The sequence below is a fragment of the Stenella coeruleoalba genome (assembly GCF_951394435.1).
Source record: "Stenella coeruleoalba genome assembly, chromosome: 10".
NCBI lineage: Eukaryota > Metazoa > Chordata > Mammalia > Artiodactyla > Delphinidae > Stenella > Stenella coeruleoalba.
In genome coordinates this window covers 101,057,933-101,077,988 of record NC_137156.1, presented here as the reverse complement: position 1 = coordinate 101,077,988, position 20,056 = coordinate 101,057,933, and the positions used below count along the sequence as shown (strand labels likewise).

Here is a 20,056-nt window from a genome sequence, read left to right as displayed (position 1 = left end):
CCTCCCCCAAGGCCCCACCTGAGGCATCTGAGGTTTTACTTCAGCCCTAAGCAATGCAGAACTATTAAAGACCTTCATAAATAGAAGAGGGCTAGGAGAGGCTCTGTTTCAGCAGCAGCACAAAGGGAGCAAGGATGAATGAATGAGGAAGGCAGCTAGTTAGACTGGTTAGGAAGGCTAGGAAACTACACAGCGGAACTACACAGCGGCGTAGAGATGAAGATAAGACCTAAACTAGGGACCAGTAGAGGAGGGGCCAAACTTGAGGGTAAAACCAAGGGGATTTGTTGTTTAGACCCTCAGTCTTAACAGTGTAACCAGAGGCTCCTGAAAGCCAGAAGCCTCAGGCAGCATCCCATCTCTCCCCAAGGGAAAGGGCAGGATCCAAAGCAAAGCACTTAAGGGAGAGGCTTTTCCAAAGAACTTCTGCTTTGAGGTGCATTCCCTGGCCTGCAGTGAACAGGCTGTGGGGTGGAAATAATTTCTTTAAGAAACTCAAGGAATGCTACTATTTAACTTCTAGACTTCATCAGTGAAAGGCTGGTAGTCCCAAGTGGGTTAGCTCTTGAGGTGGTGCTGGGTTAGTAAAGAACTCCAGGCCTGGGCTTCCCTGGTGGTGCAGTGGTTGAGAGTCCGCCTGCCGATGCAGGGGGCACGGGTTCGTGCCCCGGTCCGGGAAGATCCCACATGCCGCAGAGCGTCTGGGCCCGTGAGCCATGGCCGCTGAGCCTGCACGTCCGGAGCACCTGCAACGGGAGAGGCCACAGCCTAAACACTGAGAGTCCCAATTAGATGACATTTAAAAACAAGACATTCTCCTGAGCATATTCTAAAATGGGACTAAGGGCAGGTGCATTTTTCTGATAATCTGATTTTCTATCATGTTTCCAAGATACCTGAGCCAAGTACAACTTACTAAGGCATGGGAAGCCCCAGGTCAGAAACCAAACGGTCATAACTCTCAATAAAAGCCATTCTGGAGGGGCTCAGGACTCACTCTGGCAGTGTTCCTGTGTTCCAGAACCATCCATCCACCGCAGGGTCGGTCTTTCTCTTCCTGGGAAGAACAAGGGCCATTGATACAGAGGTTGAGACCTCCGCAAGTAACCTTCTACTGTGACAGAGCTTGACTGTGACAGAATCACAGAGGTGGGCAGAAGAGGGTTTTCTTCCTTTCGAAGTCCTCAAGGACAAAAGAGAAGAAATAAGCAGAAATAACTATTAATAAACGTTCCACCACCTGCTAGCCACGTGACTTTGGAGAAGTTATTCTTACTCTGTTAAAGGCCTCTGCCTCTTCAGTTGTAAAAAAGAGAAAAAAGATAACACTATCTACTGCACAGGGTTATTATGAAGATTAAACAGGATAATGTGTAAGTGTAAGGAATGTGCAATCTGGTATTCAATGATTATGTCTCTTCAGATACCAAATTCATAAAAAAAAAAGGCTAGCAACAATTACGTGAGGTTTAAAAGTTTATTTTATAAACATGTCAATTATACAAATGAGAAACAAGTTTCAGAAACTGATTACTGTATATAGTAATAAAGCATAAGCTATTATAGAAAAATTGACATATAGATGTACGTAAGTACTTACAAAGGTAATTATTGTCTTCCTAGTCTATGAAAATAAAAAAAAACATTACTTATGCTATCACAAAAGCCATACCCTTACAGGTAAAAAAAAAAATCTCTACTAGATAATAGTAATTTTAAAAATTTAGCACATCTACAACTATTTAGTCAAAACTTGGTTTTCATTGACTCAACATTTATCATTTAAATGCAAATTCAAAATAAGCTTGGATGGCAAAAAACATTTACTCTGTTAGGTACAAAATGAAACCGCATGATCTAGTTCCTGCTCTCAGTTAATGACTGCAGAACAGACTGCTTAAGTGTTGTGAGAAAAAAGACCTGCCCGAGGACCAGAGGAGGGAACACCTCGATCTCATTCACAAGTACTGTGTAGGGAGCTAGAAGCCCCAGGCTCATATCTCAGCTCCAGGAAGTCACCAAAACCTTTACAGAGTTCATCTGTAAAAATGGGATGATGATATGAACAGTTTACCATACACTGTTGCTGTGAAAAGCATTCATTCAATAAATGCCCACTGCAGGACTTCCCTGGTGGTCCAGTGGTTAAGACTCCACCTTCCAACACAGGGGGTGCGGGTTTGATCCCTGGTTGGGGAACTAAGATCCCACATGTTGCACAGTGCGGCCAAAAAAAAAAAAAAGGAAATGCCCACTTCATGCCCATTCTGTACTTCAGTACTAGGTACTGTGTTAAGGGCTGAGACAGAGCAGGACAAGGCACATTTCGATACAGGGCTCAGGATGGGTAGGTGCTGAGGCGATGCACACACAAGGGCTGGGTACTGCTGGATATATCATTCCCACTGAGCCACTGGCCCTGTCAATGAGTAATCTTCAGGCATAGTTAAGGAGTTAAAAAAGATTCTTTTAAAAGGTTAAACAAAAAGTTTTGTCTCTTTTTTCTGCCACACATTTTTGGAATTAGATCAGTGATTTGGGCCTGTAGTGTGCATCAGAATGATCTGTGGTGCTCAGTACAAGTGCTGATGCCAGGCCCCACCCAAAGCTTACAGTTTCAGACCCAACGGGGGGCCTGGCAGTTCTGAAGTACACTCTGCAATTAAGAACACTTTATTTTAAAGGCTGATAAAACGTTAAAAGCACTGTTAATGCAAATGTGGATACATCATATTAACAGTCAAAAAGTATAGCTAGTATAACACAAAATGTATAATATTTTTGTGATTATAAAGTCCATCAAGTGTTACAAAGCCATTTAAGAGTTCTCACTAAAAGCTTCTACCAAAAACACAATGGAACAAAAAATAGCACTATGCCAGTGGTGCCCTCAGCTTGCAGAAGCCTTTTACCTGCTGATACTGTTTGCGATCTGTGTGTGTATGTACATGTGCTTCTGTCCTTCAGGGGACGAAAAGAGCTCAAGCCCATCAAGATTGTGAACTTTGCTATTACTTTTAATATTGAACAACTAACCTTTTAACCCAGTGGTCCCCAACCTTTTGGCACCAGGGACCGGTTTCATGGAAGACAATTTTTCCACAGAAGGAGGGGTGCGGGGTGGTTCAGGCGGTAACGTGAGCGACGGAGAGCGGTGGGGAGCGGTGGAGAGCGGCAGATGAAGCTTCGCTTGCTCACCCACCACTCACCTCCTGCTGTGCGCCCGGTTCCTAACAGGCCATGGACTGCTACTGGTCCATGGCCCAGGGGTTGAGGATCCCTGTTTTAACTGGAAATTTTACTGAATACTACTACAAACAAAGCAAACTGATGCAGCATGGTTTACAACATAAACCTTAAGGTGAAAAGGACTAGATTAGAGCCCTGGCTTCACTTTCTGCACCTGTAGCACTGGGAAGGTTGCTTAACTTACCTGGGTGTCAGTTCCTGCGCCTTAGTAAAATGAAATAACAGTGCCTTGCTCCAGAATTGCTGAGTATTAAATGGAGAAAATTAAGAAAACTATAAGCCATCATAGAAACATTAACTATTTTTAGTATTCATTTAAAAATCTAGAACAATTATAATTTGCCAAAAAAACCCTTAAAACTCATTTAAGTGTGTATTTTAAAACTATATCTGTAAGTATTATATAACATTAAAAACAATTTTTGGGAAAAAAAGTACACAATTACAAAGCAGTCCATGTTTACAAGGATTTACCATCAAAGCACTGTGTTCCCTTAGGCATATCATTTGACCTCTCTGGTCTCATCTGCCTCTCCTGTAAAATCTTTCTGCCAGAAGAGGATTCAACCATATCATCTCTGAGACCCCTTCCAGCTTCAGGATCTGTGGTTCACCACGACATTATAAATTTAACTCTTTTCTCCACTTACTTCCCTGCAAGGTGAAAACAAGGAAGGAAAATGTTTAAAGCATTTCCTATCAAATAAAAATTTTACAAGATTATGGACAAAATACTCAAATCTGGGGTCACACTGATAAAAGCCCAAATGGCCACTGTTTAAGAAAAAAGCTTAAACCATCCACCTTGGAGTCAGTAATCATAATAAAGATGAAAAGTGCAGGAAAAAAATCAATTAGCAGAGGATCTTCGGCCTACAGAGAAAGCATGGTGATCAAGGAGTCTGGCCTAAGCACTTCAGGGCATCCCTGATAAAACAGTGGTCCACACCTTCCAAAGCAAGTCAAAACCACTTAAAAGAGAGAAGTAGCTAATGAAAACCTACAACCCAAGATTCATAGGCTCAAGAGAAGCAATTGTATTTATATAATTTAAGCAATCCTGCAAAGAGTTTTTAAATACACATTTAAGCATGGTTTACTCGTTTCAAATCGCGATACTCTTTATGCACTTGACCTGATACTCTCAGAAACTGGTGCCTCCTCGGACCATCTATACCGAGTAGGGCACAAACAGTTCAATACCCACCCAACAAACCACCCGCTTCCGACCTACAGGCTGTCCGCTCTCTCATTGCTTCCTCAATCAACACAGAGGTTTCAGCTCGGCGGGGGCCGGGGTGGAGGACGTCGCAGCGAGAACACAGCCCCTACCCGGCCTCGAGGAGCTCGCGGGCCCCTGGCAGGGACGGGGTGGCCCCTGAATAACGGTACCCGGCGTTCCTGGCCTTCGAAAACGACCAACCAACCCCTTACCCCGACGACCTCGGCATTTAACCTACATGGTGGCCCTGCAGCGGTGCGGACCCAGCCGGGGCAGACACCCCGGCGACTGCGCGAAACCCTGCGCCCTGCGCCCGCCGCCGCCGCCGCCGCCGCCGCCGGGCCGCCAAGGGGCCGGACGGAGCAGCGCGACCGCCGCGTTCCGTTGCGCGCGCGCGCCTCAGCCAATCGCGTGCTCGCCCGCCCCCCGCGGCCGCAGCGAGGCTGGCTCTGGGAAGAGGAAGAAGAACATTCGCCCTCCTCCTACCAGCGCGCGGGCGGCGGCGGCGGCGGCACCGGGGTCACGAACTCTGACCTTTCACTGACAAAAACAATAACAAACCCCTCCTTCCCCGCGACCCCGGCGGCGCCTTCGGGCCCGCCCTCGCCGCCCCACTCCCACCTGGGCGTCTCGTCTCTCGCCCGCTGACCTGCGAGCCCGCGGCCCGGGGCTCCCGCCAACCGCCGACGCCGGGAAGCCGGCCTCCCCGCGCCCTGCCCTCCGCGCCGGGGGCCGCCCGCCGCAGACACGGGACCTGCTTCGAGGTCGCTTTGGCGCCAAATCCTGAGGTAAAATTGAAAAAAGGCCGGGGCGGGCTCGGGCCGGCGGCGGAGGGGGCGGTCCTGGCGCGCGGACATGGAGGCGCCGCGGCGGCGGCTGAACCCGACCCTTTTACCTTTGCCACGGGGCGGCGGCGCCGGCGCCAACCGCTTTGCATAGTGGGCCGGGCCGCTCCCCTCCCCTCCCCGCCCGCGGCCGGCGGAGCGAGCGGGCTACCCCTGTCCGGCCCGGCCGGCACGAGGGTGGGGGCGGAGGGGGATGGCCGCGGCCCCGCCTCACAGTTGGCTCTCCGCCAACGCCGCCATTTTGTTCTCGGCGGAGATGGCTCCTGCTGGGCCACGCTCCCCTCCTCCTCCTCTATCGCCTCCTCCTTTCTGCAGTCCCTCCTTCTCTCGCTCCCCGGCTCCTCTACCCTCCGCTTCCCGCCCGCAGTTGGCGGCCGCTGCGGCCCAACCGCCGTTTTTTCCTGAAGGGGAGGGTGGAGGAAAGGGAGGAAGGCGGGTGCGGGCGCGAGCTTGTGAGCGACAGCTGGGTGGGCCAGTTGGCGCCCAGATAGGAGGGCCGGGGCCCCGCGGCGCCGCCCCCCGAGGCTTTGCTGACTGGATCTGTCGGCAGGGGGCGGTCCCCGCGCGTCGCGGGAGCCCTGGCGGGGTGGGAGCAGAAGCCGGGGCGCGACGTGGGGCCGGGGCGCGACGTGGGGCCAGGGCGCCGGGGGCGGGGCGGGGGTGCGGCCGGGTGAGCGTGAGGCGCGCGGCTAGGGCCCGGGCGCGTCCTCCGCGTGGAACGCGTCCAGAATGAGTGCTGTGGAACAATAGTAATAAAGGTGTTGAAGCATCCTGAACCCAGGGCGCTGGCTCGTGGGAAGGGCTTTTTGGAATCTGGACACCTTAGGGCTCCTGCCCGTATGAGGCTCAATTTCATCGACTGTGAAATGGGAGGATGGGCGTTCTTGCCAGGCCGGACCTCCCTTCTCAGATCGTTTGAGGGGCTCAACTCAGAAAATGGAGTCCAGGCTACTTTCCGAACCTCAGAGTAATGGAAAAATGGTGTTGTTGTTGAAAATGGAGTGTGGAGCCACCCGGAGTGGAAAGCCTAAGGATATTGAGGGCTTGAGAGAACAGAGGAGAATCTGGAGTGTTCTCTTATCATTCGTTGATTACATACGTATTTGCTTAGTCTGGGGCACTGGGGATACATCCAGAGAACCAGCTAGACCAGGCCCCTGCCCTCCTATAATTGGGGGTAGGGTGAATAGACAATTAAAGAGGTGATTTCGGAGAGTGGTAAATCCTGTGAAGTAAGTGAAGTGAAACTGGATGTGTTGAAAGCCTGACGCAGCTGCGATTGAATGGTCGGGGAAGGGCTCCGTGAGGACGTGATGTTTGAATGGAGGAACCCAAGGAAGGAATAGCGTGAGAGAGAAAACAGCAAATGCAAAGAAAGCCCCAGGAGGGAAGGCGTTTGGTGTGAGTGAGGCTGGAGAGCTCGTTCGTTGTCCCGTCCATTATTCCCCTCTACCTCCAGGCTGAGGTATGTGAAATATGACAAAGGTGATGGAGAATAAATCTCTAATTTAATAATCAACGAGAGAGTCGAGAAAAATATAGCCGTGAAATGAATACCTGTTGAATACATGACTTGGTGGAAAGCCTCAGAAAATCACTTTACTTCCAGATTCAAATCCTTTGTCATTCCCTTGTGTTCATCCTCAATTCCTCAAATATTTCCTGAACCCCCCTATTACCCAGGCGCTAGTTGACTAAGACATTGGTGGGTGTCAAGTATGTGAATATAGTTCTATACACCTGAGTTCTGTTCTCTCCCTCTTTCCCTAATACATCTGCATACATACACATACCCACACAAATGTTGTAGGCAGAAGCTAAATAGTGTTGTGGGTAACAGTGCCAATATTTACTAGCCCTGTGATTCTGAGTAAGTTATTTAACTTTTTTGAGGCTCATTGTCCTCATCTGGACAGTAAATAGAACCTTCCTTCTAGAATTGAGGATTAAATGAGTTTAATGTAAATAAGGAGCTTAGAAAAGTGACATATAGTAAATGCTCACAATTGGAGTTATTGTTGTCATGAAGCACTAGCTGTCTGGTAAAGACATTGGACTGGTTAAGTGATGCAAACAATGAGATTTTTAGGCAGTGTGGTGTAGGGGCAAAACACTGCATTAGAACACTGGGGTACTAGTTTTGGCTCTTCTGCTTTCAGCTAGTCACTTGGCATCCAGACCAAAAGTTTATTTAGAAAACAAAGTAGTGTAACTAATACTATTAACAAAAGTGTGGGGTGCTTTACAGTTTACAGAATTCTCTTACAGGCATTATAGTGTTAAAGCCCTAGCAGGATATAATGGTAGAGGTCCTTTGCCTGCTCCCTATTTTAAAACCTAAGACTTTACGTCATTTTCTTATCCCTGTATCCCTAGCTCCCTGTGCATGAAACACACTGGCCTGCCTTCAGTTTTCTTGAAAGTGTGGCTTACCTTTACCCCAGGCCCTTTCAGATGATGTTCCCTCAGCCTGCAGTCCTCATTTGCCCCCTGCCCCCCCGCCCCCCATACACCTTAGTCCTGCAGATGTCAGCTTAAGCATCGCTTCCTCAGGGAATCGCTCTCTGATGCCCAATGCCAGTCTGGATCAGATTCTTTTTCTTTACATTGTGTTCTTTTCCTTTTTTTTTTTTTTTTTTTTTTTTTGCGATACACAGGCCTCTCACTGTTGTGGCCTCTCCCGTTGTGGAGCACAGGCTCCGGACGCGCAGGCTCAGCGGCCATGGCTCACGGGCCCAGCCGCTCCGCGGCATGTGGGATCCTCCTGGACCGGGGCACGAACCCGTGTCCCCTGCATCGGCAGGCGGACTCTCAACCACTGCGCCACCAGGGAAGCCCTTCTTTTCCTTTTTAACGTTTATCTCATTTCATAGTTACACTCCATAATGTGATTGTTTGATTGATACCTGTTCCCCTTACCTTATGAGAGCAGGAATCATTTTGGGCACCATTATATTTCCAGCACTTAGCAGAGTGCCTGGCACTACTTGTTGAGTGAATGAATAGTTTATAATTTATGATATCACTGCTAACTAAGTTGCTGCTCATTGATGGTGCCTTTTTATGTGGGCTTGTTAGCAATTCAGAAGCAGTGCCAGCAATAAAATAAATATCTGTTATGGTATTTGGATGAATTCAGGAAGTGGTTCCTCACAGATATGGCACTGCCTGCAAACTTGAATATGGGTAAGATAACCCACATAAATCCTTTTTTACACACTTAATATGTTGATTTATGGGCGGTCTTTTTGAGACAAGAAATAGATAATTTAATAATTAGTTGTATTACAAGGTAAATTACATGAAAGTTAATGAGTTCGCATGGAACTCATTAGTAAACAGCCAAAAATAATCATGCCATTTACTTTAACTGAAAAATCAAAGCACCGGTGTGATTTTCTTGAAATAAAAAATGCTGGTCTTATTCTATCACAGGAGATCAAAGAACAGAGAAGAAGACTTAATGGGTTTGCAGAGAGTTGGGAGTTCAGCCTCTGTAGCCATTAATTTAAAATAGTTATCTTGGGCTTCCCTGGTGGCGCAGTGGTTGAGAGTCCGCCTGCTGATGCAGAGGACATGGGTTCGTGCCCCGGTCCGGGAAGATCCCACATGCCACGGAGCGGCTGGGCCTGTGAGCCATGGCCGCTGAGCCTGCGCGTCCGGAGCCTGTGCTCCGCAACGGGAAAGACCACAACAGTGAGAGGCCCACGTACCGCAAAAAAAAAAAAAAAATCTTTCCAAAGATAAATTGATTCATGCAATGGAATTATTGAAAATCACCTTGTGATTGCTTTACCAAGTTTAAAAGCACATTTTGCCAGGTATATATCAAGCTTCTGCTTAAAAGCATGGTAAATAGAAAATTTTTGTTGACTTATATAATACAGATTTTACAGATAAAGTGTTGTGGTATTTTTAAAACAACAGCCACCCTTTTATTTATTTATTTTTGGATGTTTCTTTTCTATCCTGTTGAAGGATTTTTTGGTATCACTTGTTCAATCCAACACTTTTGATTCCTTGAACTACCTAATTCAGGGTAACCAAAGAACTGATAGTTTAATGAAAAAGCTAAATATATATATATATATTTATATGTATGTGTATATTATCTTATAACATTAAATTACTTATTTATTGCTTTCAACAGTTGTATTTATGGTGACCTTGAAGTTTTGTTTTCATGCACATGCCTTTACAGAAAGAAGGAAAACCTATGTGTAATAACGTCACTTCATGAGGACTTCTGGGAAGTTTTAGCATGTGTCTCCAAGGAGTCAAGTGACAGTGTATCGCCTGTCTCTGGAACCTTGAGTGGGTAGCCTCTCTGAGACTTATACATTCCCCAGTTGTAAAATGGGGAGGCGGGGAGCCAACACTGAGATTTGGGTCAGAAACAGGGACCACTTGTTATCCAGATGGCATAGAGAGCAAGGCAGGTGGGCCTGTGTGGATCAGCCCACCTTCAACTTTGGCCCTGAACACTGGCCTCATGTGTCTAGCTGCCTGACTGTCTCCATGTATTAAGGGCTTTCATTTGGGATTTTTATCCCTGAGTTTGCTTACCTATGTGCCATGTGCTCCTTTAGTCCCAAAGCACCTCGTAGAGCAGATACTAGTCCCCCTTAATCAATACTGCATAGGGGGAATTTGGGAAGGAATCAGTCTTAAGGCTCATCAAGTCTAGCCTCACACCTGATGCAAAACTCACCTGTCAGAGGTTAGTTTATCTCTTTTCACTTTATTGCTGGTTATGAGCAGCTTAGATGTAGACTTTTTCCCTCCATGTATTATTATCTTTAACCTAATCTGTCACACGTTGTAAAAGATATGCTCTTACCTGTTGGAGTTTCACTTGCCTCAACCTAATAGGCCTGGGGGCTGAGATTCTCTTTGTGACTCTGTCCCATCCTGCCATTCCTTCCCCATATCCCTTGTCACGCACTGCTGCTACTTGCTTCCCATTCTTTCTTCAGGTGCCCTGAGTGCTAGAGCTTTAAGCGGCAGGGGCTCTGTACAAAAAGGCAAGACTCCCTGGGAACAGTCAACTAGCATAGCTCACAGTGATGGTGGGGGGAGTGGATAGAAGACATTAAAGTCCAGATCAGGGCATTGGCATAGGGTACTGTTAGGGGGACAGAAAGAGCAGATTCATACCCCAGCATCTGGGAGTCTTGGAGCAGAGGGATGGGAAGGGAATTGTTAAGGATGGGAAAGGAACAGGCTAGCTCAGATGCTCAGCTATCTTTCTGATTACCCCTGGGCTCCGGGTAGCCTATAATCATGAAACCCAGCCTCAGGGACAGAGTGTGATACCTCTTCCACTCTAATAAGAGGCCTGAAGTCCATAATAGGAGGTGAAACCTTTCATTCCAAAATTATCGACAGTAACCCTGATGATTCTAATCCCTGGAAGTGTTAACATGTTGATAGGGGGGAATTTCTGCCAATGATAGAAGAGCATATCATTCTCTCACTGGATTAGTGGAAGGTACGAGAGACGGTGTTGAGGCCTGGAAAATGAAGTGAATGCTATTCAAAGAGTGGGGAGAGAAATGAGAGGCTGGCAGGGCCAGACACAAACTTGAAGGTTTTATGGTTTTACTGGGAGCCACCTTACTTACCTTTATTGTTCATGTTTGAATAGAAGCTACGCCAAAAAAAAAGTTTCTTACCTGGCTGCCCATACATGCACCTCCAATAAAAACTCCAATAACTGCCTACCTCTATGTGGCAGGCAGGTCTCCACTGAGAAAGATAGACAGCTGAGATTGGATGGCTCTTAAGAAGTTAAACAATGCCAGCAGGCTTCAGGATGCATTTCCCCTGGTGGTATTTATTGTACAGTGAATCTGATTATGTATTATTTGTAGAACATTACAGAAATGTCATTTGTACTGCCCTCATTCTCTTTCTCTCCACTCATCCATTGCTTCTGCAATAATGCTTCCTTCTACTAGGTTGATGAGGTGAATAAGCCTGGAATTACTGAAAAGTCACCTTTTACCAAGATTAAAAGCACAAATCTCAAAGTGCATGTCAGCCTTTGGCTGAAAAGAGTGGTAATTAGGATATGTTTGATGACATAATTAATACAGTACAGATTTTTTTTAAGAAATTTTAAATTTATAACATATGTCTCTTTTCTGAAGAGGTAAAAGACAGTTTTTTAAAGTAGGAAAATTTTCAAAAGGCATGTACAGATCTTCCTTGACTTATGATGGGGTTATTTGTAAGTTGAAAATATATGTCAAGGGGACTTCCCTGGTGGCGCAGTGGTTAGGAGTCCGCCTGCCAATGCAGGGGACACGGGTTTGAGCCCTGGTCCAGGAGGATCCCACATGCTGCAGAGCACCTGGGCCCGTGCGCCACAACTACTGAGCATGCTCTCTGGAGCCCACAAGCCACAACTGCTGAAGCCCGTGTGCCACAGCTACTGAAGCTTGTGCGCCTAGAGCCTGTGCTCCACAACAAGAGAAGCCACCGCAAGGACAAGCCTATGTACCACAACGAAGAGTAGCCCCCACTCGCTGTGACTAGAGAAAGCCCACGCGCAACAACAAGACCCAACGCAGCCATTAATTAATTAAAAAAGAAAATATATTCGAAAATGCATTTGATATACCTAACCTACCAAACATCGTAACTTAGCCTTGTCTACCTTAAACATGCTCAGAACACTTACATTAGCCTGCAGTTGGGCAAAATCATCTAACAGAAAGTCTATCTTATAATTAAGTATTGAATATCTCCAGTAATTTATATTGAAAGTGAAAAACAGAACAGTTGTAAGTGTAGTGGTTGTTTGATCACGTGGCTGACTGGGAGCTGTAGCTGGCACTGCCCAGCATCATGAGAGAGGATCGTCACTTTATACTGCTAGCCCGGGAAGAGATCAAAATTCAAAAATCAAAGTACAATTTCTACTGAATGCATATCACTTTCACACCATGATAAAGTTGAAAAATCGTAAGTCAAGCCACCCTAAGTCAGGGACCATCGGTACAGGAGTGTTCATAGGAACACCAGTCGTAAGAGCTCCAGACTAGAAACAGTCTAAATGTTCATCAGCTATAGAATGGATAAGTAAATTGTGGCATAGTCATATGTTGGAATACTATACAGGGATGAAAATGCACTGACTGCTCATGGTTATCACAACAATGAGGAAAAGAATCCAGACACACAAAAAATATATTAACATACAGCTCAAAAACAAGCAAAACGAATCCATGATAGTGAAAGTCAGGAGAGAAGGGAAGTAAGGGACTCTGAGGGCGTACAAGGGAGCCTTTTAAGGTGCTAGTAATGTTCTATTTTCTGATGTGAGTGGTGTTCTCTGAATGAAAATTCATTGAGCTGTTTCATTTATGATTTGTACACTTTTGTATTTGCATGTTATACTTCAGTAAAAAATTTTACTTTAAAAATGATGATAAAATTATCCTCACTGTTTGAATCAATATGATTATTATGTAGGTAAAATTGTAAGGGAAAGGTGTGTTCAAGTTCTAAAGGAACTGTCATGTTACTGTCCTGGTGGAGCTAGATCAGAAATTTCTGTGAGTAGTACTGAAACATCAATCATATATTTAGGAATTAGTGGTTATATAAATGAGTTATTAAATCATCAAGCTTATTGATGGAAGCAGCTTGTTCCTTTGGATAATTAATTGGTCTCCTGTCACTCTTTAAAATTCTCTTCTCTTGACTTCCTCTTCTGGGAAACTATTTTGAAGGGCGCTGTGGTGCAGAGGTTTTATTTTTTATTTTATTTTTTATTTTATTCACTCATTCATTCATTCATTCATTCATTTATTTGACTGCGCCGGGTCTTATTTGTGGCATGGGGGTTCTTCATTGTGACATGCGGGATCTTTTAGGTGCCGTGTACGGGATCTTTAGTTGCCGCATGCAGGATCTAGTTCCCTGACCAAGGATCGAACCTGGGTCCCCTGCATTGGGAGCACAGAGTCTTAACCACTGGACCACCAGGGAAGTCCCTGGTGCAGAGGTTTTAGAGTCAAAGAGACCTGAGTTAGAATCCCAGGTTTAACTCTTTCCAGCTGGATGACTTGGAACAAGTTGATTAAACTTCTGAGTCTCCGTTTTTTTCTGTCTGCATTGGTGCAGCTAATAATACCTACTCAGAAGGTATGTTAAGGATTAAATGATGCCTAGTTTGATATAAGGCACGTTGTAGGTTCTCAGAAAATCTGTCCTGCTTTCCTTCCATCCGTCTACCCCTGGGTCACACTAATAGAAACAAAGAAGGTGCGTTTCACCCTTACACTTGGGCCCTTGGTGAAACAGGAAAGCTACCCACACTGTACAATGATATTTTAGGAAAGGTCTCCACACACAGACCTGTAGCACTGCTCTGGTAGCTAGGAACTCCATGTAGATGAGAGCCACTTCTCTTCCCTGCAAGTCACTGCTCACGCATCTCCCCAGCGCCCACATACCATCGCTGCCCCTTTCTCGTAGCCCAGACTTGTAATATGGAAGCAACAAGTTTCCTGTGGGGGCAGGATATCACCTTACCCAAAAGGTAAGTAATCTTTGAGTCTAACTAGTGTCAGGGTTTCTGACAGACAGGATGTATATCTCAACTTGACCTTAGAGACATCCCCGTAAGCATCTTTTATGTTGATGAACATCTACTAAATTATACTAAATCTGTCACTTGATTTCCATTTCCTGTTTTCAAGTCTTGATCTATGATTTCAAGTCTTGAGCTATGTATTTCTCATTTTTTAATTCTTAGGCTATTTATATTTTTGTTTTTATTTTCCCATGAGTATAAAGAGAATTCTGACAATCTTAGCATAGTAAAACTTACACTGAATACCTTGTGCCTATCAAGAAGTTCTGTACCCAGTAGTATTTTGCAAATAGTTATTCGGTATTGGTTTATTTTTAAATATTTGTGAGATTTATCCTAATTCAGCCATTTCATTTCACTCAGTTGTGCAGTTTAATAGAATCAGTTATAAATGCTGTATGAGCATATAATGCATATACATATGTAGTTAAATTTCATGTGGATCTTATGTCAAAATGAGAGACATATTCCTAATTATAATATGCATTTTACAGTTTGTTGTTGCTTTCAAATGTCTTTGAAATTTGTGCTAGTAGTAGCTCCCATGCATTGCATGCCTGCTGTGTGCCAGGCACAGTGTTAGGCCCTTTACATTGTATTAAGATCTATTCTGGGCTTCCCTGGTGGCGCAGTGGTTGAGTGTCCGCCTGCTGATGCAGGGGACACGGGTTCGTACCCTGGTCCGGGAAGATCCCACGTGCCGCAGAGCGGCTAGGCCCGTGAGCCATGGCCGCTGAGCCTGTGTGTCCGGAGCCTGTGCTCCGCAACAGGAGAGGCCACAACAGTGAGAGGCCCGCATACCACACACACACACACAAAAAGATCTGTTCTTTTTTTTTTCCTTATTAATTTATTTTATTTATCTATTTTTGGCCGCGTTGAGTCTTTGTTGCTGCGCACAGGCGAGCGGGGGCTACTGTTCTTTGAGGTGTGTGGACTTCTTATTGCGGTGGCTTCTCTTGTTGCGGAGCATGGGCTCCAGGCGCTCGGGCTTCAGTAGTTGTGGCGTGTGGACTCTAGAGCACAGGCTCAGTAGTTGTGGCGCACGGGCTTAGTTGCTCTGCGGCATGTGGGATCTTCCCGGAACAGGGCTCAAACCCGTGTCCCCTGCATTGGCAGGAGGATTCTTAACCACTGCGCCACCAAGGAAGCCCCATGTATTAAGATCTATTCTTAATGATAACTTCATGCAGTTCAGTATCAGAGAAATTAACTTAGTGCCTGCCAGAGCCTCTAAACCCAGTATATTTGTTTAGAAGAGAAACTACCAAGGCAGTAAATATTTTGAATGTTATATGATTATGGGCCACGTAATACGTAAATAAGGATGATGTGAATCAGTTGATTGTGAAGGGAAAGGTAGGCTCACCCATTCCTGTCAGTGAAGACAGAGTTTCCTTGTCCCAGGATTTGTTTATTGTTATTTGAGACATTGGCCTCTCAGCCTGCCCCTGTGGAGAGCATAGCTGGGCTGTTCTCTAACTCACTGGGATTCAGGTGCTCCTGGGCCGAACCTAGCTTTCACTGCAGGTCACTGGGGTTTGTAGCCCTCCGCTGAAAAGTTTGCAAAGTTTGGTCAGCTGTACACTTTTCGTAAGTCTGGAAGAGTTGATTAAAGTCACCATTGTGTTCTCTGTATCTTTGCTGTTAAGAGTTATATTGATCTACTTGTATTTGAAAGAATTTATGTTATAAAACCTACTGCCACATGAGGCCAAGCAATAATAGTTTTACTTGCGCCATTCTGTGGTCTGTATGACAGTTTTTATATACTGTGCCTTGTTGTCATTTCTGTGCTATACAGCAAGGACTCACTAGTTCAGGTTAAGTTTAAGAGTCTGCCTGCATCCATAGTCTTTGTTGCCACCACTTTCTAACTGGCCTCCCATAGACCGTCCTTTTCTATCATCTCCACACTGTCGCCCAAAGGATTTTTTTTTTTTTTTTGAAGATCCAGATGTGATCACTACATTTCCCTACCAAACTTCTGATAGTTCTCATTGTCTACAGTGTCAGCCTCTCTCCTCCCATGACCTCTCCAACAATCCCCACCAGATTGCCTGCTGTTCCTCTGCTGTGCCATTCTCATAACCTGCAGTTTGAGCTCTGCTTAGAATTCTCTCCCATCCGCCCTCTGTTTGCTTGCTAAATTCCCACTTTCCTTCAAGACCAGTCTAAACAGCTCCTGTCCTGTGAAACTGTCATTGCTCTCAGAGGTGCTTCTTCCTTCGGACACTCTGTAGCATCTACATGGCACAGCTCTTAGTAGTTTCCTTCTTAAGTTCTTCAAGGACAAGGACTTTCTCCTCCTCTTCCTCCTCTTTTCCTTCTTATTGTTGTTACTAATTCTCAGCAGCCAACTTATTGCTTAGTTATTTTTAAAGGGTTGATGGTGGTTGAACTTGATTAGTTTAAAACCACCATAGGAAAATATTCTGTAGTGTTTGTTGTTGTTGTTTTGTTTTAACTTAAGGTACTTGGTTTTATAGCTCTTTGGTTAATGAATTGGGAAACATTGTGGTCGTTGGGGGCAGTCCTTCAGGGTTAGGAGCTGAGTGGGTCAAGCACCAGCCTTTGAAGACTCAGGTTTCTGTTCCCAGAGCTGCTTTAGTGTTCAGTCCAGAGTACTTATGAATACAGTGCCTGGGGTATAGTAACCACTCAGTAAGTGTTAGTTACTCTTTACATTAGCCTGCTCAGCTCTACCAGCAAGGCTGTTTTGAAGTGCTTTGTCTAGTTTGTACTGGCAAAACAATAGGATTTTTTTGTTTTTCAAATGCAAAATTATATTGTGCTAGTGAATATGTAGACACGACCCACTGTTCCCTGGAGCTTTTCATTCTTGAAGGACACCCCCTCATTGATAACCACCTCCCAGTACCCTTTCCAAAGCTTTACCCTTCCTTCTCACTATGTGTCTCAGCCTATGGCTGCGGTAGCCAGTAAAACAGGCTCTCAGGTGAATCTTACTCCCTGATATCCTGACATCCAGACACCCATAGTCTTTGTTAAATGTTTTCCCTCCCTTCTTAACATCACCAGAGGATGTTGTTTTACTTACTTCTTACATTGTGATACCTTAAAACTTGGAGGATCAAGCACCTCTTTTAGGGAAACCCAATAGAAAGATATGCCTTTCTAATACTTTGTTATTTCTGTACTCTAATACTCACTAATATTTCCCTAACAATATTTTTGTAATACTCAAGTTCATGTATTTCTTGCATAAAACTGCAGTTAATAGCAATAGAAATGCTAATAACACCTAAAAGTGATAAAATTAATAGTCACAGCTGCATATTTGGGTTTTATTTCTTAATATAATCTATTTGCTATCTTCATCCATTTGATTCTTTAGAGAGCTCTTACTTACTGTTTTGAGAAAAAAAGATTAGAACTCTGGACTTTTCACATGCAATAGTTGTGTTTTTAACAACAGTTGATTGACTTTTCTGGTACATGTGAAGTGATGCTTTTTTCCTCTATGCCTTATTAGTTGGAATCAAACTGTGAGTAGGGGAAAAGACCAGTGTTTTTCTGTGCTTTTTCTTCTAGAAACAAAGAAAAGTAAACAAAAGTTAAAAGTCTTGAAGACTTATTAAAAGAATAAATAGCCAGAAACACTGCCTCCCCAGTCTTGGTCCTAATCCTGTTCTTAGAAGATGATTCACTGGCACTGGTGACCTGGTATCGTTATAGCAGTTGATGCAGTATGTACTCTTAGAGGATATTGATCCTTGAAGGCAGGGCCGATTTCTTTTATATTTATATATTTATATATATATAAATATATATATATATTATATTATATATAAATATATATTTATATATTATATGTTTATATTTCTTTTATATTTGTCACTCAAGGTTTCCCATTTCTCTGTCATTACCATTTTGCCAATAAAATAATCTGAATAATGATAATAGAAGTGGCTGTCTAATACTGGATAGAATAACGTAGAAAGTTGCCAGAGAGTGAAAAAGTTTATAGACATCAGTGCTTATAAATATAATACTTTAGGTGAGAACTATAGGAAAGTGTTTTGTAAAGTTGCATTGCAGAATAGTCCAGTTTGTGATTGAGGAGGGGCCAAGCAAATAAACTGTGTGTGCATTTTATGCATTACACACTTGGAAGGACTATATAGATTTTTTGTATACATGCTGAAAATAAATTATACAAGAGCTTTAAACTCCTATTAACCATAGGATCTGTGCAGTCAATAATGAAGTCTTTGCTTTGTCCAGGAATTAGGTCCAAAGTGGAATCCCTTTATCCTGAATTCTTTGTGGTAGAGTTAATTGGAAAAGGTTTAGGGACTATTCAGGGGATCTTTATGTCATGACCTGAAGAGACCAGGGGGTGTGTTTCATCAACACTGCTTGCACTCAAGTGATTCTGACCCAGGAGACTAGCATGCTTTTTGGACTTTAGATGAACTTCCTCAATTTAAGGCAATTGATGGCATAATTTTTCTAATAATATAAAGCTGAATTATCTGGGTTTCTAATTTAATGAGGACTTAAAAATATAAATTGATAAATTTATGAGTACCGTGTTCTTAGCCCACTTTAGTAATGCAGTCTCCTTACTTCTTTTCTTACTTTGTTAGTGATAGTGTTTGCCTTTAAACCCATGAGTGAGGTGTGTTAGCACCTGGGCAGGGTTTTGCTCCTTGCTTGGTCACTAGTAACAGAAGTACAGTTGCTGATAGCAATCTAATGCTCTGTATTGAAGTTGATCTTACACCTTTCTCAGATAGCCACCTTCTTATTCAGCACACTGTGACAAGGAGCTATCCAAAAAGGTGCGATTCCCACCTGCCTGAGAGGTGAACTGAGCTGTTAGAACCCAAGAGAACTGATAAAGTTCCAGATTCATCTTGTCTGTATTTACCAGGGCAAGTCTTGTTTCCCAATTGAAATGTTACTACTGATTAATATTAGTACCTGTAATTGAAGAAGCCGGTGCAGCCTATCCAGATATGCTTAGTCTGCTAGCTCGTTGTCTGTGGAGGGCAAAATCTGCACCAGGTGGTACCAAAAAAGGATTTTGATTACTGATGTTTTTCAAGTAGGCTGGTTTCTCTCCACCTGATAGAAGTTGCTACATCTTTCCAAACAGGTTCTCTAATGATCTTGCTTCACCATGGCTACAAATATGGAGGGGCTGGTTCAGCACAGAGTGGGGACCCAGCAGGTGGCTGAGGTGAGTGACAGGGGCTAGCAAAATAGCTGGCACCCTTGCTTTTAAAAGGAAAAGTACATCAGTGTGTGCTGTTCTTTCAAAACAGTCCCAATGAAGTCAGCATGTGAGCCAGATCCAAAGCAGGATGCTGCCATTGAAGAAAAATGAAAATGACAAGAACATTTGCTCCTAAAGTTTCTTTGCATGAATAGGGTGGCCTAGCTGCATACGATGAGGTGACTTTAAACATTTTACTTTGAACAAAAACTAAGAGTCTAATGTTGCTTGTCAAGCTTGTGAGTATAGTTTTAAGTCAAAGGCTCTTAGTTTCTTGCACAGTTGATACTCTGTTAATACTGTGTATGGTGGAAAGCGGATTCTGTGCATTCTACAGTCATTGTTGACCTTCTTCCATGTACTGGGGATTTTGCTAAGTGCTAAGAAATATGGAGGTGAATGAGCCATTGGTCCTTTCTTTAGTGTTCTCTGGGCCTGGTTAAGGAGTAATTATAAAATGGTAAGACGTGAAACTCCATGTGAAGAAGGTAATCCTGGAGGTGGGTCTTGCATTGCAAGTAATCATTTGTTAGGCAGACCTAAGGAAGCAGGGTTGGAAACTGGCAGATGCTGAGGAGGGTATCCTAAGTCAGAAACCTATGCAAAGACAGGACAGAGACATGAAGTAGCTTGGAATGTTCAGGCAACTCGAGGTGTAAAGGAGGGAAGTAGGGCCAGATCTTTTCAGTCTGTACCAGGCCCTCTGCAAGGGCTTCAGTCCTGAACAACCTTTTGAGGTTTGGTGTGATCGCTAATTCCCATTTAATAGGTGAGGAAACCAAGGCTCGAGGACAAGTAACTGGCCAAGGGCACACTGACCCAGTTCTGTTTCACTTCTTCCAGAGCTCCTCCAATAAACCATGCATCATGCTGCAAACAGGAGCCATTAG

The 20,056-nt window shown here is 44.3% G+C and overlaps 1 protein-coding gene and 1 long non-coding RNA gene across 7 annotated transcripts in view; one reads left to right on the top strand and one right to left on the bottom strand.

The window, feature by feature from the left end:
• Positions 1-763: 763 nt before the first annotated feature.
• LOC307193299 lies at positions 764-4,807 on the bottom strand. Of its 3 annotated transcripts, none has more exons than XR_013830287.1 (4): positions 4,710-4,807; positions 3,724-3,903; positions 3,434-3,492; positions 765-1,183 (listed from the first exon to the last, which is right to left on the bottom strand). It is a non-coding gene; the product is annotated as an uncharacterized lncRNA (long non-coding RNA). The 3 variants fall into 3 exon arrangements; XR_013830288.1 differs by lacking the exon at positions 4,710-4,807 and adding an exon at positions 4,484-4,619; XR_013830289.1 differs by lacking the exon at positions 4,710-4,807 and having other exon boundaries at positions 764-1,183; positions 3,724-4,426.
• A 315-nt stretch (positions 4,808-5,122) lies between these two features.
• NR2C2 (nuclear receptor subfamily 2 group C member 2) overlaps positions 5,123-20,056 on the top strand; it is a 77,265-nt gene continuing 62,331 nt past the window's right edge. The window contains exons 1-3 of one of the 4 annotated variants that reach the window (XM_079935062.1): positions 5,123-5,259; positions 19,047-19,130; positions 19,216-19,345. Coding sequence is in view for 1 of the 4 variants with exons in the window: in XM_079935059.1 (XP_079791185.1) it covers positions 19,071-19,130 (60 nt within the window). In the remaining 3 variants the exon portion in view is untranslated. Of the gene's footprint in view, positions 5,260-18,927; positions 19,131-19,187; positions 19,346-20,056 lie in introns of those variants that run through there. The other 3 variants (XM_079935061.1, XM_079935059.1, XM_079935063.1) reach the window with 3 other exon arrangements.